Source organism: Cetorhinus maximus, chromosome 21 (assembly GCF_964194155.1).
Source record: "Cetorhinus maximus chromosome 21, sCetMax3.hap1.1, whole genome shotgun sequence".
Taxonomy (NCBI): domain Eukaryota; kingdom Metazoa; phylum Chordata; class Chondrichthyes; order Lamniformes; family Cetorhinidae; genus Cetorhinus; species Cetorhinus maximus.
The window spans coordinates 49209390-49226825 of NC_135899.1; the positions used below are offsets into that span (position 1 = coordinate 49209390).

Consider the following 17436-nt stretch of genomic DNA (forward strand, 5'->3'; position numbering starts at 1 on the left):
TGCTATTCAGATCCACAGCCGACTTTGATTACTGTCCCTTACGTGGCAGCCTGATGAAAATTAACAGCCCTGTGTCTCCCTCTGCTTGTAGTGCCTCAGTGCTGCTCCATAGTGCACTCAGTCAGAAATGCTGGTGGCTCATTGCTGGTTTAAAGTGTAATAGCTTTCACCAGACAGCAGGGACTCTCACATTGGTGGGGGAATTGGGCAGGGAGGGGGAAGAGGAAGTGGCACAAAGCTTGTGGATGTTGTGCATATTTTTGTCACTAAGCAATGGGGACTAGTGCTGGGCTGCCTTTGGATTTACGAGCTTGTACTGGTGACGTTGATGGTGATGGGTGTGGTTAGGAGCTGGTGCTGCAGCAGAGTGACCCTATCACCAGCCCAACCTTTTCCGTTCCTGTTAATGATTTCATAAGATCATGAGAAATAGGAGCAGGAGTAGGCCATTCAGCCCCTCGAGCCTGCTCTGCCATTCGGTAAGATCATGGCTGATCTGATTGTGGCCTCAACCCTACTTTCCTGCCTGTCACCCATAACCCTATAGATCAAAAAACCTGCCTAACTCAGCCTTGAATATATCCAATGCCCCAGCCTCCACTGCTCTCTGGGAAAGAGAATTCCACAGACGGAGAGAAAAACTTCCTCCTCATCCCCATCTTAAATGGGAAACCCCTTATTTTTAAACTGTGCCCCTTGTTCTAGACTCCCCCATGAGAGGAAACATCCTCCCAGCATCTACCCTGTCAAGCCTGCTCACAATCTTATGTTCCAATTGATTGAATTTATTTGATCCTCTGTGCTGACTGTTTCGCTGCAGGTGGTGGTTGGGGAATGCCAAGTTTGAAATGGAATGAGCTATGTTTCAGGCAGTGTCATGTTGGGAGTATGCTAACATTTAATGAAAACTTGCTTTTCTTGGGTGAAAGGAAAGTGAATTTGTGTGGAAATGGAACAGGACAGCTTTCACAATGTTCCGCATTGTTCACCTTGCAGACGGCAACACACCCAGTCCCTTCCAGCCCTGCTGCTTTCTAGTGCAACCTGACTCTTCTCAGCCTCCAGGCTGGGAGGGCGAATGTGGAAACAGCAAGATCTAAAAACAGGATCCACCTCAGTCATGGGGAAAACAGTGTGGACTTCAATCTCAAATGGATTGTCATTAGGAGAGAGTAGGAGCTGGTCAATGGGAATTTCAATACAAACCAGTGTTGGTGAATATGATAGATTGCACTGACAGGATCCCTGTGTTAGTGATAGATTGCACTGGCAGGATCCCTGTGTTAGTGATAGATTGCACTGGCAGGATCCCTGTGTTAGTGATAGATTGCACTGGCAGGATCCCTGTGTTAGTGATAGATTGCACTGGCAGGATCCCTGTGTTAGTGATAGATTGCACTGACAGGATCCCTGTGTTAGTGATAGATTGCACTGGCAGGATCCCTGTGTTAGTGATAGATTGCACTGGCAGGATCCCTGTGTTTTTGGTAGATTGCACTGGCAGGATCCCTGTGTTAGTGGTAGATTGCACTGGCAGGATCCCTGTGTTAGCGGTAGATTGCACTGGCGGGATCCCAGTGTTAGTGGTAGATTGCACTGGCAGGATCCCAGTGTTAGCGGTAGATTGCATTGGCAGGATCCCAGTGTTAGTGATAGATCGCACTAACAGGATCCCAGTGTTATTGAGTGTGATAGCGCTCTTTGAGGATGCAATAAGCAGGGTGGTTAAAGGGGAACCAGTAGATGTAGTGTATTTGGATTTCCAAAAGGTATTCAATAAGGCTTCATATAAAAGATTACTGCACAAGCTAAGAGTTTATGGTATTGGGGGTGATATATTAGTATGGATAGAGGATCGGCTATCTAACAGGAAACAGAGTCTGGATAAATGGGTAATTTTCAAGTCAGCAAACTGTAACTAGTGGAGTGCCAAGGGGACCAGTGCTGGGGCCTCAACTATTTACAATGTATATCAATGACTTGGATGAAGGGACCGAATGTATTATAGCCAAAGTTGCTGATGATACAAAGATAGGTAGAAAAGCAAGTTGTGAGGAGGGTACAAAGAGTCTGCAAAGGGATATAGATTGGTTAAATGAATGGGCAAAAATTTGGCATATGGAGTATAATGTTGGAAAATGTGAGGTTGTCCACTTTGGCAGGAAGAATAGAAAAGCAGAATATTATTTAAATGGAGAAAGACTACAGAATGCTGTGGTACAGAGGAATCTGGTTGTCCTTGTACATTGTTATGACACAGCAGTTGGTAAAGGCTGAGTTGTTTAAAATCCCGGGGAAAAACTTTAAACAACTGTCATAACCTATATTTTCAATTGGTATGTTTGAGATGCAGCTCTGAATTCAGAAATGAAACCAGCAAGCCTCCAGAGGGGCTTTTATATAAATTAATTTAAACATTTATTAACTTAACAAGAAATTAAACACAAACTACAAATTACTACCATAATAACTTTCAAACAAGCCCCCAAATTAATTACTCCTAGGTAAATCTTCAAGACAACAACAATAACCCATAGACTTAAACAGACACCAGACAAAGCACATTTTATCTTACAAATTCAAATTGAGGTTCCTTTCAATTTGGTTTCTTCACACAGTTGTAGGCTTACAGGCAGCATGCCTCTGACTCTCACACACCAGACATTTTCTGTATATACCTAGCCTTCCCTTTGAATACAAATTCTCATTGTATCACCAGGCCCTTTGAACTCCACCTCTTCTTACAATAAAGCCCCTTTCATGAGTAATATCAACATATTGCTTGGTGTCTGCTAGCTAGGTGCGAGATTTCACCCCCCGGTCTTTGAATGGTTTATTCACAAAATGCAAATGTGCCCTGTACCTTACTGTTTAACATCTCAAAACTACTATACATCAAAGCACCCAGACCAGCTGGCTTTAATCCAATTAAGACACACACAGTCACACCCACAGACACAGACCCTACTACAAGTCCAACTTAAAATAATTTCCAATAATATTATATACATTAATATCTTCATGACAACATGAATCTCAAAATGTTAGCATGCCGGTACAGCAAGTAACCAGGAAGGCAAATGGAATGTTGGCCTTTGTGGCAAGGGGAATGGAATATAAAATAGGAAGTCTTGTTACAGTCGTATAGGACATTAGTGAGACCACTTTACTTCAGGAAGGATATACTTGCATTGGAGGCAGTTCAGAGAAAGTTCACTAGGCTGATTTCTGGGATGAAGAGTTTGTCTTATGTTGAGCAGGCTGGGCCTAAACTCATTGAAGCTTAGAAGAATGAGAGGTGATCTTATTGAAATATATAGGATCCTGAGGGGTCTTGACAGGTTAGATGCTGAAAGGATGTTTTCCCTCTTGCAGGAATCTAGAACGAGGGGGCTGCCGTTTCAAAATAAGGGGTCTCCCACTTAAGACGGAGATGAGGAGGAATTTCTTCTCTGAGGGTCTTTAGTCTTTGGAATTCTCTTCCAGAGAGAGGAATGGAGGCTGGGTCATTGACTGTGTTCATAGCTGACTTAGATAGGCTTTTGATCTAGAAGGGAGTCGAGGGTTATGGGGGAGCAGGAAGGAAAGTGGCGTTAATGCCACAATCAAATCAGCCATGATCTCATTGAATGACGAGTGGGCTTGAGGGGCTGAATGGTCTACTCCTGCTCCTATTTCTAATGTTCTTACGTTCTTACAGATCACACTGACAGGATCCCAGTGTAAGTGATGGATCACACTGACAGGATCCCAGTGTTAGTGATGGATCACACTGCCAGGATCCCAGTGTTAGTGATGGATCACACTGCCAGGATCCCAGTGTTAGTGATGGATCACACTGACAGGATCTGAGTGTTAGTGATGGATCACACTGCCAGGATCCCAGTGTTAGTGATGGATCACACTGCCAGGATCCCAGTGTTAGTGATGGATCACACTGACAGGATCCCAGTGGTGGAAAAACTCAGCAGGTCTGGCAGCATCTGTGGAGAGAGAAACAGAGTTAATGTTTTGAGTCCGTACGACTCTCCTTCTGTTTTTTACTTCAAATTTCCAGAATCCGCAGTATTTTGCTTTTATTTTAGATCACAATGAGATGTTTTCCATCTTGTCAGGGATTTGATTACACTGCACCTCCTAAAGGACACAGTTGCTGGGAACTGTTCCGATTTTTAGATAACATTTCATAATGTATTTAAATGTCAGTAATTTCCAAAGGTAACCACAAAGTCAGCCAAAAGATTCAAACCTGGGTTGATAATCCAGTGTAATTCACTGTTGGAAAGACTGGCCATGCCACTCTGGCTGTATTGTTCCATGACACAGCTAGCCATTATTCCAAGGTCCATTGACAGAGCTGGCACTGTTGCTCTCTGTCTGAACTGGCCCTAGCCAGTGGCAGTGCCAGCTGTCTAACCCTGGCTCTATGGCCCTCTGACAGAGCTGACCCTGACTATCACCACTGGCAGTGTTTGCCCTAGCCCTGGTTCTGTGGCCAACTGGCGGCGCAGGACCCATACGTACCTTGGTTGCCATCTAATGGATCCGGCTGTTGTCCTTACCCTGAGCACCCTTTTAGTGGAGCTAGTTCTAGCTCCATGGTCCTCAGTTTGAGCTGACGCTTGACCTCGTGGTTCTCTGATAGAGCTGCCCAAGTGGCCAATCTTAATGCATGATCTTTGAGTGTCAGAAAACCATGAGGAACATCCCAGTTGAACCTAATCCTAATAAGCAACGAACCTCTTTATTCCTTGATTTCTCACTAGCTCAGATCAGTTAAGGCCAATCAGATTGCTCTACTTCTGCCGGGGCTGCTATTAATTCTTCGGCCTTGTGTTGAATCTGGGATCTGTTTGGATGATGGGTTTGAGTCCTTCACACACCACAGCGTCACACAGTTCTCAAAAAGACTTCTGCACAAATAGGGCAGAATCTTATGTCCTCCCCTGCGGTGAGGTGGAGGGGGGTGGCATTTAATCAGGCAAGAGGGTGGCAGGTGGGGACTCTGCCAACCACCCCCCCCCCCCCCCCCATGCCCCCCTCCCACCATCACTCAGCTCTGGCCAGGGATCCCAGCAATGATTCTAGGCCTCAGGTGGGCGTCGTACTGGCAACAGCCACCGCCTCTCCAGTGGCGCTGCTGTTCAATAGAGCTGCCAGCTCCTAATTGGCCGACAGCTCTTGGCGGGGTGGGGGGGGAGTTCCATCCTTGGCCTGGGTCCTGGATCCCAGGGGTAGGCCTGCTGCTGGCCTGTCAAGTGCCTGAGTTGGACAAGATGTGGCAGGCCTTCTGAAAAGTGGAGTTCTTGCCGGCTTGCCAGCTGGCGGCTGAGATCCCTGTCACCTCCACAAGATACCGCCCATAGCATGGAAAACGTTGTAGAAACTTAATCGGGGGGGGGTTTAGGTGATGATTTACAGAATCTAGAAAAGCAGGGATTTAATTTTATATTAATGAAGTTTAAGAGGAAATTTAACGGAGATGTTGAAAATTACATGGGATTTTGATAGAGCAAGTAAGGAGAAACTATTTCTTCTGGCAGGAGGGTCATTAATCGGAGCTGACAGATGTCAGAACAGTGGTTGAAGAACCAATGGGAAGATGAGAAGAAACACTTATTCAGCAAGTTGGAATTTGGTGCCTGAAATGATGATGGGAGTAGATTGAATAGTAACTTTTAAAGGGAATTTGATTAAATACTTGAAAAGGAAAAATTTAAGAGTCATTGGGAATGGCAGGGAAATGGGACCCATTGGATGGCTCTTTTAAAGACCTGACACTGGCACAAAGAGCTGAATGACCTTCCAGCTGTAAGATTTAATCCTAACACCAGGAGTTGTTTTGAAGTTGGATGATAAATGCTGAGATTGAATTCCACCATTTAAATCCTTCCCTGACAATTCTGATGTATGTCAGACATTGACGGGATCCACTGACTCGTTTTTTTAATTCAAGCACCTCCAGGCTATGCTCCGGCCTGGTTCTCTGGGTTGGCTGGTCTGAGAGTGACCCGCAGTATCCCACAACACCCCCACCCTCCCCCTGGTGTCACTGTCCAGTGCCTGATCAGTGAAAATGGTCTTGTCTTCCCACAGCTCGCCGTTTGCAGCTGAGTCCTTGGGAGAGCAGCATTGTGGACCGACTGATGACCCCAACACTGTCCTTCCTCGCCAGGAGCAGGAGTGTCGCTGTTTTAGCGAGTAATGGTCGAGATTCAGGTTTGTTCTCTCATTGAACCAGCACAGTTTACAGTTGGGAGTGATTTTGGTCAAAGACTTGTTTTAAAACTTGAAAATAACATTGTATCCAATCTTTGTTCTCTCTCCCCTCCATTGCTGTCTATCCTGCTGACTCTCTCCCTCTCCTTTCCCCCTATTTCTCTCTGGCTCCCTCTTGAACTCTGCCTCACTGTTCATCCTTTTCCATCTCATCTATCTCACTGTGCCTCTCTTATCCCCTGCTGTCTTCCTTTTGTCTTTGTGTCTGCTTCATCCACTCCCAATATCTCACTCTCTATCTCTAATGATCTCCTTTTTCTCTTCCACTCTCTTCTACTTGTTTTTCTTCTGTGTGTATTTATCTCTTTTATTCTTTCTTCCTCTCTCTCCCTGCCCCCGTGTCTCTCCCTCCTCACCTCTCCCTCCCCATTCTCTTTTCTCTCCCCTCCTTGTTCCCTGCTTCCCGCGTCTCTCCCTCCATGTTCCTTGCTCCCCATGTCTCTCCCTCCTCGTTCCCTGCTCCCTGCGTCTCTCCCTCCCTGTTCCCATCATCCCTTCTCTCCCCCTCCTCCTCTCACTTCCTCCCCACTCTCTCTGTGCTTCTTTCCCTGATCTTCCCCTCTCCCTCTTTGCTGTCCTTCTCTCCCTCCCCATTCCATCTACATCCGCCCCCCCACTCTCTATCTCTGTCTCTGCGAACCTGCTAGTTGCCCCCCTCTGTCCTCGCTCAGCCTCAGCCAGCCCAGTAGCCCCAAGTAGTGGCAAGCCCCCTCACAGATGCTCTAATCGATGGAGAGCTGCTCTCAGTACGCCTGATATCCCAGGACGGCACAAGACTGATCCCCATCTGGTGAGTAATCCTGTAACTGATAGAAATGAGAAAGATTCACTGTGTAAAGAACTGTAAATCCCTGTCAACAAGACCTTCCTCGGTCACAATCAACAGCCTTACTTCCACTGTGAGCTGCCCTCTAACTGTTCATCTCAATGGTAGTGAATCAAACTAAATTATTCATTCCTAATCTTTTGTCCGTTGATGAGGAATTAATTATTTATCGGTCTTTTTTTCTCCTCTTGCCTGTTTTCTCCTCTCCACTCCTGAAGGTATTGACTTCTTGTTGGGATTCAGTTCCACAGACAACCTCCAGAATCGGCCATCAGGTGACCAGTGAGAACCCGCACTGTAAATTTGAGCAGGCTTGAGAGGGTAGCTTTACAAGCCAAACTGTACCGGTCCCCACCAACCCCTACAGGCTTCCCGCAGAGCTCACTGAACTGGGAGAAGGACCATGAATGCCAGTTGAGTTTCCTCTCTCTAAGCCAATGACACTGAGGATAATGTAACACTGACCTCATTCAGCTCGGTTTAAATCAGCACAAGGGAGGATTGAACCTGCAACCTTCCTGGCTGCACAGTGAAGGGAGTCACTGGATTAATTTATTGAGTTCATTGGGATGACAACTAATTTTCATACCTCTTGTATATTGGTATTGAGCTGCAGAGATCACGAAAGGCCAGGGTCTAGTTCCCAGTCTGTGCTGAGATAGTGACCCCAGCAGAGCTGGGGATTTGGACTTTGTTAATTGCCCTTGATGTTTCTGTTTAGAACAGGGAATGATAGCTTCCTCCTCGTTGTTCTCCAGTGAGTTGAGCTCACAGTGCCTGGGTTCAGGCATAGGATCTGGTTAGCTTTGGACCTGACAGTGATGCCCCTCCCTGCTTACTGCCTGGGCTCAACTCGAGTGAGATACCAGTGGGCCACTGATTGCCAGGCAACTGAACACAGCAAAAGACAGTGTTTTCAGGAGAGCTGCGGAGAAAATAAATAACAGCACCAGTTTGGCTCATTGATAGCATCCATCAGCTCTGAGTTAGAAATTTGTGGCTTCAGCCTCGCTTCAGGGACGTAAGGAAGGCTGACTCTGCACTGCAGTACTGAGGAGGTGCAGCACTGCCAGAAGTGCCGTCTTCTGAATGAGATGTTAAACTGCAGTCTTGTCTTCCAATTCTAGTTGTTGAAGGTGGATGTAAAAGATTCCACGGCACTATCCTGAGAGCAGGAAGGAGTTTTCCTAGTATCCAGGCTACCATTCCCACCACCCCCCAACCTACACCAAATCCAGATTAATTGGTCATTTCATTTAGGGATCCTGCTGTGTGTTATTTATCTGCTATGTTCACTGATGTAACAATGGTTACTGTGCTTCGAGTATTATATTTATTATTCAGTATTTGTCCTGTTCCCAAAATGTCATTCTGGTAAAGGTCACAGGGCAAATTTATATCAAGTACTACTGTGCTATTGGGTAACCAATGAAGTGTTACTGACTTGTGTAAAAAGCTGTATGTGTGTGTGCACTGTGAGGCTTTTTAACTTTCAGCCACTCTGGGTGGTCCTTGAAGAGGGAGGTTAGGCTGGGGTTGCCAACCCTTCAGACTTGTCCTGGAATCTCCAGGAATTGAAAATTAATCTTCAGGACACTGGGAGCAACCCAGGAGAAAAATGATTGGGGGCATTAATAAAAATAGTGTGCTGCTTTTCTACTATCTTTGTAAACTTCCATTTATTTATTATAGAATTATTGGTTGTGGGGTAAGAAGGCTGCGGGAATGGGAGGCAGTGTCAAAAAAACCTGCAGGGAAACATCCCAAACAGAGCTGGTGACCTTGGGGGTGAGGGGTTTCCGATGTTTTACTCGAGCATTAACTCGACATGGGATTGAAGCTGGCCCCAGTAACTGCGAGATCATTCTGTTAAAGACCAATGTTAGCATTCACTTGCGTTTATCCGTACTTTCTTTGTTCATCAGCAGAGTCCCCTCCATCATGATGTTGAAACCCTCGCGAAATCACCATCTGTTCTTCATCTTACAAATTGCACAGAAACAAACCATTCAGCCCAACCAGTCTGTGCTTGTGTGTATCCTCCTCAGCCTGACCCAGTGCCCACTCAGGACCCATAACCCTTTATCGATTAAGAGGAAATATCTCACTTTAATGAGAGTCTGAGGGTTGAAAGCTAAACAGATTCAGTATCTCATGGTCTCCCTGTCATCCCATGCCACAGCCCTTCAAATATGGACACTTATCTTGCAACTGGCCTTTGCCGGACTGTTCCTCTATTTTGCTACTCACATGGCCATCGGGGCAACAGGAAATTCTGGAGTGATAGAACAGCTAATCACCACTGTTTTACCTGTCGTTTGTCTCAGACTTTGAGCCCTCTTTCCATTCTGTCACCAGAGTGAAAGCAAGAAGAAGGAGAAAAAGGACAAGGAGCGGGAGAACGCAAAGGAAAAGCATGCCCTGTTGAATTCTGGGAGTGTGGCTGAGAAGATGATGAGGAAACGACAGTCTCTTCCCATCGTCAGGAGTAAAGAGTCTGTGACAAGAGAAGCCAGGTACTCCCTAATGCACCCATACCAACCCCCGTTGTGGGTTGTGGTCTTTCAAACGATGGGCCTCCCTCTTGGTATTGGAATCTCCACTGTTTCAATTCCCTTTGTTATGTTCAAAACTGCAATTAGATTAAATCAAAGTGTCCTATTGGCCTATAAATCACTGTTCATTAACTGGCCTGAACCTCTCGATTAGTTTTCATCCCACAGCTCACTCCCGGGTATCTGTTATTCTATTTATAAATCACCCGAACCCCTCGATTAGATTTCAGCCTGTAACTCACTCCTGGGTATCTGTTATTCTATAAAAATCACTTGAACCCCTTGATTAGATTCCAGCCTATAACTCACTCCAGGGTAACTGTTATTCTACATATAAACCACCAGAACCCCTTGGTTAGACTTCAGTATGTAACTTACTCCGGGGTAACTGTTATTCTATATATAAATCAGCCAAATCCCTCAATTAGCTTCCAGTATGTAACTCACTCTGGGATCTGTTATTCTATATCTAAACCATCCTGAACCCCTTAATTGTATTCCAGCCTGCAACTCACTCCCAGGTATCTGTTATTGTATATGTAAACCACCTGAACGCCTCGATTAGATTCCAGCCTGTAACTCTCACCCAGCTTTCTGTTATTCTATATATAAACCACCCGAACCTCTCAATTAGATTCCAGCCTATAACTCACTCTGGGATCTGTTATTCTATATATAAACAATCCTGAACCCCTTGATTAGATTCCAGCCTGTAACTCATTCCCAGCTATTTGTTATTCGATATATAAACCATCTGAACCCCTCTATTAGATTCCGGTATGTAACTCACTCCTGGCTATCAGTAATTCTAATATAAATCAGCCAAGTCCCTCAATTATTTTCCAGCCTGGAACTCACTCACGGCTAACTTTTATTCCATTATTTAATGCAATTTGTGGCAGGTTATGTATGCAAGTTCCAGTTTGGCCTCATTATCTCTCTCCCCAGTGTCCTCTCCGTAGATGAATACTGCATTGCGATCACTGCAGAGATTCCGCAGGATTGGCTGAGGTGCTCAGGATAATTTCATGTACATATTCTCTGTTTGCCGTGTACAGACATTGTGTTATCAGATTGGGTAATGGTTCCTTCTCCCCACTCCAGCAATGATCAAAGCACCTTTTATAAGAAGAACTTCTTTCGTTCTTCACATCTGGAATACAGGGGTTTGAATGGGGCAAGATATTGATGGCATTGCATTGTCCCGGCTCTCTCTTATGCTTCCTTTTAACTGTATATCGGTGCCAACATGTAAGGTGGGTTTATAGAGTTGGGCAGTGTGCCATGTGAGCTCACTCCTTTATCTGCTTTCTCATCCCTGACTCCAGCAAGAAAGACAGTTGAAGATTTTCAAGGACACTCCAATGCTCAGTTGTGTTATTGAGCCTTATGGAACAGAAGGCTGCAGATTCACCTCTCGCCTGGTGCTGAGTTGGGTGTGTGGGGTTGGGGAGATGGGGGCCACGGTGGGGGGGGTGCATAATAAGAGAGTGTTGCAACTGGTCAATGCTGCCTCAGTCAGGGAATGGGTGAATCAGTAAGGATTCGCAATATAATACAATCGCCACCTACTTAAACTGCCCATGTTTAAATTGGGGGACAAAGGGCGAGATTTTACAGTTCCGCCCACAGCCAGGATTTTCCAGTCCTGCCAGAAGCCAATGGACTTTCAGCTGCCTGTCCAAATTTCTCATTCCCTGTCAGGGATGGGGCCGGAAAATCCCAGCCAAAGAACTAACCATTTTTTTTTCCCATTAGTCAATCATAAAGTTGGCAGTGGCAGAGTGTTAATCACTTTGTGCTTTTCAGGCAGAAACAAATGTTCAGGGAGCACTTCGCACCTTGTTAAAGTGCATTCCTTGATCACCTGTAACTTGTGCTGGGTTACAGTTTGCCTGAAAATGAAAGCAAAACACTGAAAATCTGAAATATAAACAGAAAATGCTGGGAATACTCTGCAGGTCAGGCAGTGTCTGTGGAGAGAGAAACAGAGTTAACCGATTAGATTGTTAGGCCCCACCCTGCCCAGGTCGTTGGGGGGAGGGGGGGGGCACTAAAGCTAGCGTCGTCAACCTGTGTGCCAGTTCCTTTGTTCCATCCCGCCTCCAGACCATTTTTGCAGAGCTCATGGCCACTTAAGGCCAACTAAACTGGTGGGGGCCAGTTTAGCAGCCTAGAGGTGTCCTCCTAATGGCAGACTAGGGCCTGGGGGCACTGAGAGGTGGAGTGGGGGGGGGAGGGGTGGTGGTTAGTGCTCCAGGCAGGCCCAGAGGGCCTCATGGATTGGCTGCAAAGACCATTTTAATTTAGATTTTAAAATTTGGAGAGTGGGTGCCTCTATTACAGTCTCCTATTCCTTTCAAACCGGAAGGCCTCTGATTGGCACCCCAGCTTTGAAAGCCCACCCGCCATCCTTAATTGGATGGTGAGTGCACCCACTGGCCATTGATTGGGCACTCCGGGAAAAATCATAATGAGTGACTGACAAACATTTCAGCCTGGCGGTTGGCTGAGGGGGGGGGGCGGTTTCACAAAACTACAGGAAATCTAGCCCAGCGTTTCAAGTCTATGGTTTTTCATCAGAACTTGGAAAAAAATGAGAGGTTCTCAGATTTGAAGCTGGCATATCAAAGGGGTGCAGGGTGGGAAAGAAAAGAAAGCACAGGGTGCACAGAATCAACAAAAGAATGTGCCGGGTCCGATGAATGTGCAGAAGCGAGTTAAAGTGGAAACCCAGGACAAAATGCATCCCAGGAAGGCCTAACCTGGGATGCGGGACAGAATCCCGGATACCAGACGATCATGGAAAATGCAGGTCACCCTGGCTGGAGTGACAATATATGTCTGAGTCAGGATGGTGTGTGACTCCGAGGTGAAGGTATTCGTGTGTACCAGCTACCCTTGTCCTGCTAGGTGGCGGAGGTCACGTGCTGGTGAGCTAGTGTGAACACCAGCCATCCTGTACAGAACCCTTCTGCCTCGCTCCTAATGAGCTCCTCACGGTCTAGCTGCCGAATCCACAGAGGTTACTGAGGTAACTTGATATAAAACTCAATGCTGTCTTTATTCCCACCCTGAATCAGACAGCATCAGACATTCTAACCAGTGCCTCACACTTTGATGACAATGAAAAGAACCATCATCTGTGACATCTCTGGTGTGACCTGAATTAAAGCAGTACGAATGTCCCAAGCCACTTCACAGCAGTGTTATTGAACAAAATTTGATGCTGAGCCGTATAAGGAGATATTAGGACAGATGATAAAAAGCTTGGTCAAAGAGGGAGTTTTTAAGGAGCGTCTTAAAGGCACAGAGAGTGTTAGAGAGTTGGTGAGGTTTTAGGAGGGAATTCCACACCTTATGGTTTTGGCTGCTGAAGGCACAGCCATCAGTGACAAGGCAAAGAAAGTCTGATTGCTTGAGAGGTCAGAACTCGAGGATCACTGAGATCTTGTACCACTGGAGGAAGTTACAGAGATGAGCAAGGGTGAGGCCTTGGAGGGTTTGAACATGAGGATGAGAATTTAAAATTGGCTCTTGATCCGGCAACGCCTCCAATGCAGGTCAGCAAGCACTGGGATGCACCAACCTCCAGCCCCCATTTTAAAAGAATTTGCCGTGTCATTGTTTCCAAAACAGATTGAAGAACCGGTCTTTGCCCAGCTCGCCCAGGCGTAGGTCTTCAGGCACTAGTAGTGGTCCCGTGGTGCCACCGGTGACAGTGGGCAGCAGTACCCCAGTTAGGAAGTCAAAAGCCAAAGGCGAGAGCCGCAAGGAGAAAGAAAACCGCCCGAAACGGAAGGAGGAAAAGGACGAGGAGCAAAAGGAGGGTTCGAGGCCTTCATCAGACAGTGGCCTAAAAAGTAAGGAGCTGGCGATTGAGGCTCCTGAGTCTGCTCATGGTAAGGAAATCAACTCCAATTGATGGCTCCTATAGCAACCCCAACATTTTTATTGAAAAGGAACCTGGGTAATTGGATAAAGAAAGATTGACATTTCTATAACATCTTATCCAGCTACAGGACATCCCAAAGCACTTTACAGCCAAATAAACACTTTTGAATTGTAGTCGCTGCTGTTATGCAGGAAACAAAGCAGCCTAGTTGTGCACAGCAAGCTCCCATGAATAGCAATGCGATTATTGCCAGATCATCTCTTTGAACAGTGATAATGGTTTTTAGTATAAGTATTGGCACCTATGAAAACTCACCTGCACTAATGTGTATAGTGCCATGGGATGTCATACAACAATCTGGGGGGACAGACAGGGCCTCGGTTTAATATTTCATGGGAAAGACGGCATCTCTGATTCCACACTCTCCTCAGTACTGCACTGGAATGTCCACCTGGATTCTGTGCTCAAGTCCCAGGAACATAAGAATATAAGAATTAGGAGCAGGAGTAGACCATGTGACCCCTGGAGCCTGCTCCACCATTCAGTATGATCATGGCTGATCATCTGCCTCAACTCCACTTTCCTGCCTGCTCCATATATTCTTTGATTTCCTGAGAGGTAAAAAAATCCATCCATTTCAGCCTGGAATATTCTCAATGTTGGAGCATCCATAACCTTCTAGGGTAGAGAATTCCAAAGATTCACAATTTTCGGTGAAGAAATTCTTCCTCATCTCAGTCCTAAATAATTGACTCCTTATTCTGAGTTTGTGACCCCATGTTCTAGATTCGCCAGCCAAGGGAAACGATCTCAGTGTCTACCCTGTCAAACCCCTTCAGAATCCTTTTTTTCTGAAAAAAGATTTTTTTCAATGAGATCACCTCTCATTCTTCTAAACTCCAGAGAGAAAAGACCTAATTTACTCAGCCTCTCCTCATAAGACAGCACTTTCATCCCAGGCAAGCATATCCTTCCTTAAATATGGAGACTAAAACTGCACACAGTATTCTTGGTGAGGTCTCACCAAAGCCCTATATAATTGTAACAAAACTTCCTTATTCTCGTTCTCCAGTCCTTTTGCAACGGAGGCCAATGTGCCATTTGCCCTTCAAATTGCCTGCATGCTAACTTTGTGTTTCTTGTATAAGTATACCAAAATCCTTCTGAACATCAACATTTAGAAGTCTCACGCCTTTTTAAAAAATATTCTGCTTTGCTGTTCCTACAAACAAAGTGAGTAATCTCACACTTCTCCTATTATGCTCTATCTGCCACCTTGTTGCCCATTCACTTAACCTGTCTATGTCTCTTTGCAGCATCTCTGTGTCCTCCTCACAGCTTACATTCTCACCTACCTTTGTATCGTCAGTAAACTTGAATACATTACTCCCTATCTCTTCATCTAAGTTACTAATTATTTTTACACATTCATGGGATGTGGGTGTCCGTGGCTTAGGCCAACATCTATTGCCCATCCCAATATTAGATAGCTGGGGCCCCAGCACTGATCCTTGTGGCACTCCACTAGTCACACCTGCCAACTTGAAAATGCCTTATTTATCCCTATTCTCTGCTTCCTGTCAGATAATCGACTCTCCATCCATGTATTACCCCCAACTCCATCAGTCTGTATCTTGCACATTAACCTTTTTATGCGGCACCTTATTCAATACCTTTTGGAAATACAACATTATTACATCAACTGTTTTCCTTCTATCTACCTACTAGTTACATCCTCAAGAAACTCTAATTAATATGTCAAACACAATTCCCCTTTTATAATGACACAGCCGGACCAAGGCTGAGTTGTTCAAATCCCAGAGGGAAACTTGAAACAACAGTCAAAATCCATTTTTGCAATTTGTATGTTTCGAGATGCAATCTTTAAATTCAGTAGTAATAAGACCAAGTGTCAAGAGGTTTTTATTAAACTAAATTAAACATTTATTAATACAAGAAATATTGTAAGCACATACATATATCTACAAAATTACTACTATAATAACTACAAAAATTCCCTAATTAATCTGACTCTCAGTTAGACCCCCGGTAAGGCAACAGTAGATCTCATAGATTTAAACAGACACCTGGCAAAGTACACCCTGGACAGTCGCATTCGAAATAAGTTTCTTTCAGCTCTGAGTCCTTGCAGGCAGCAGCTTGAAGCTTACAGGCTGAAGGCTTCTCATCCTTGTGGGATCTTAAAATGCCTCTTCCTTACACACAATCTCTTTTATACATATCTTTCTCTTTGAATGTAAATTTTCCATTGTATCAATAGGTTTTTAACTTTACCTCTTCTAACAATAACATCCTTTCATCCCACCAATTTTATTAGTAAGCTGAAAAAAAATAGGCACATTGCTTGGCGTCTCCTAGCTAGGAGTAAGATTTCACCTGCAGTCTTGAATGGTTTCTTTTAGCAATTGCAAATTTACAATTTACCTTTCTACCCTCCTTATGTTTACCTAATTAACATCTCAAAACTACTATACATCAAAGTACCCAAACTAGCTGGCTTCAATCTAATTAAGACACACACACAGACAGAGACCTCATTAGAACTCTATTTTAAAAAAATAATTTCCAATAACATTATAGATGTTAATATCTCTTCATGACACCTTTCATAAAACTCTTTGACTCTGTCTGATTATACTGTAATTTTCTAAGTGCATTGTTCAGACTTCCTTAATAATAGATTCCAGCACTTTCCCAACAATTGACGCCAGCCTAACTAGCCTGTTCCCTGTGTTCTCTCGCCCTCCTTTCTTGAATATCATTGTTACATTTGCTAACTTCTAATCCACAGGGACTAGAATCTAAGGAACTTTGGAAAATCATAACCAGTGCATCCATTACCCCTGCAGCCACCTCTTTTAGAATCCACGATATAGGCCAGCAGGTTCTAGGGAATTGCCGGTTTTAGTCCCTTCAGTCTCTCTAATACCTTTTCTCTGCTGATATTAATTACTTTAACTTCCTCATTCATGTCAGCCCCTTCTGGAATGTAATTTGTTCTTCTACTGTGAAGAAAGAGACAAGATATTCGTTCAATGCTTTCTATTTCTTCATTCCCCATGATAATTTGCTTTGTCTCTGTCTCTAAGGGACCAACCTTTAATTTAGCTACTCTCTTCCTTTTATATACTTGTAAAAGCTCTCACAATTCATTTTTATACCCATGTTTAGTTTAATTTCTCCTATTTTTCCCCTTTTTAATCAACTCTTTGGTCACCCTTTGCTGGTTTGTGACTTGAACCCACAACCCTCTGCCTCAGTGGCGAGAGTGTTACCACTGAGCCCCAGCTGGCACCCAGTGTGATTGCTGATGCTCATTTGCTCTTCCAGCAGCCAGTTTCAAGACTCCAATCTCTGCTGTACATTCATAGGATTACACAGAAACAGGCCATTCAGCCCAACCAGTCCATGACGCTGTTAAGACTCTACTTGAGCCTCAACCCATCTTTCCTCCTCTAAATCTGTCATTGTAATCCTTTATTTCCTTCTCCATTCACTTGATTGCTCCTTGTAAGATCTTACCAAGTGTCAGATGGCTGCCAGGTTTAACAATCATTGCTGAAGTTCAAAGTCACTCCTTGCCCACTTTGTGATGTGATGAAATGCTGCATAAATACATAAATGATTAAAGAGTGTGCCCAGAATCCAACTGGCACAATGCCACCTGCAATAGCTATGGTCCTGGCATGGTGTTGGAATCAGATAATGGGGCAGCTCATCTACATTGGGAATCAGAGTGGGGTCCAGGGAGGAAAGAGATCCTGCACCCCTCGGCAAAATCCACCTGCCCCCCACACAGCCCCCCCCCCCCCCCCCCCCCCGACCCCCCTCACCCCCATCCCCCCATCACCCCAAACACC

The 17436-nt window shown here is 44.9% G+C and overlaps 1 protein-coding gene across 4 annotated transcripts in view; it reads left to right on the forward strand.

The window, feature by feature from the left end:
- The window catches only part of map7d1a (MAP7 domain containing 1a), a 245899-nt gene that overhangs the window by 201896 nt on the left and 26567 nt on the right, over positions 1-17436 (forward strand). For all 4 annotated transcript variants that reach the window (XM_078566934.1, XM_078566936.1, XM_078566935.1 and 1 more), the window contains 4 exons: positions 6097-6219; positions 6927-7069; positions 9464-9621; positions 13300-13562. In XM_078566934.1, coding sequence (XP_078423060.1) covers positions 6097-6219; positions 6927-7069; positions 9464-9621; positions 13300-13562 — 687 coding nt within the window. The remainder of the gene's footprint in view (positions 1-6096; positions 6220-6926; positions 7070-9463; positions 9622-13299; positions 13563-17436) is intronic.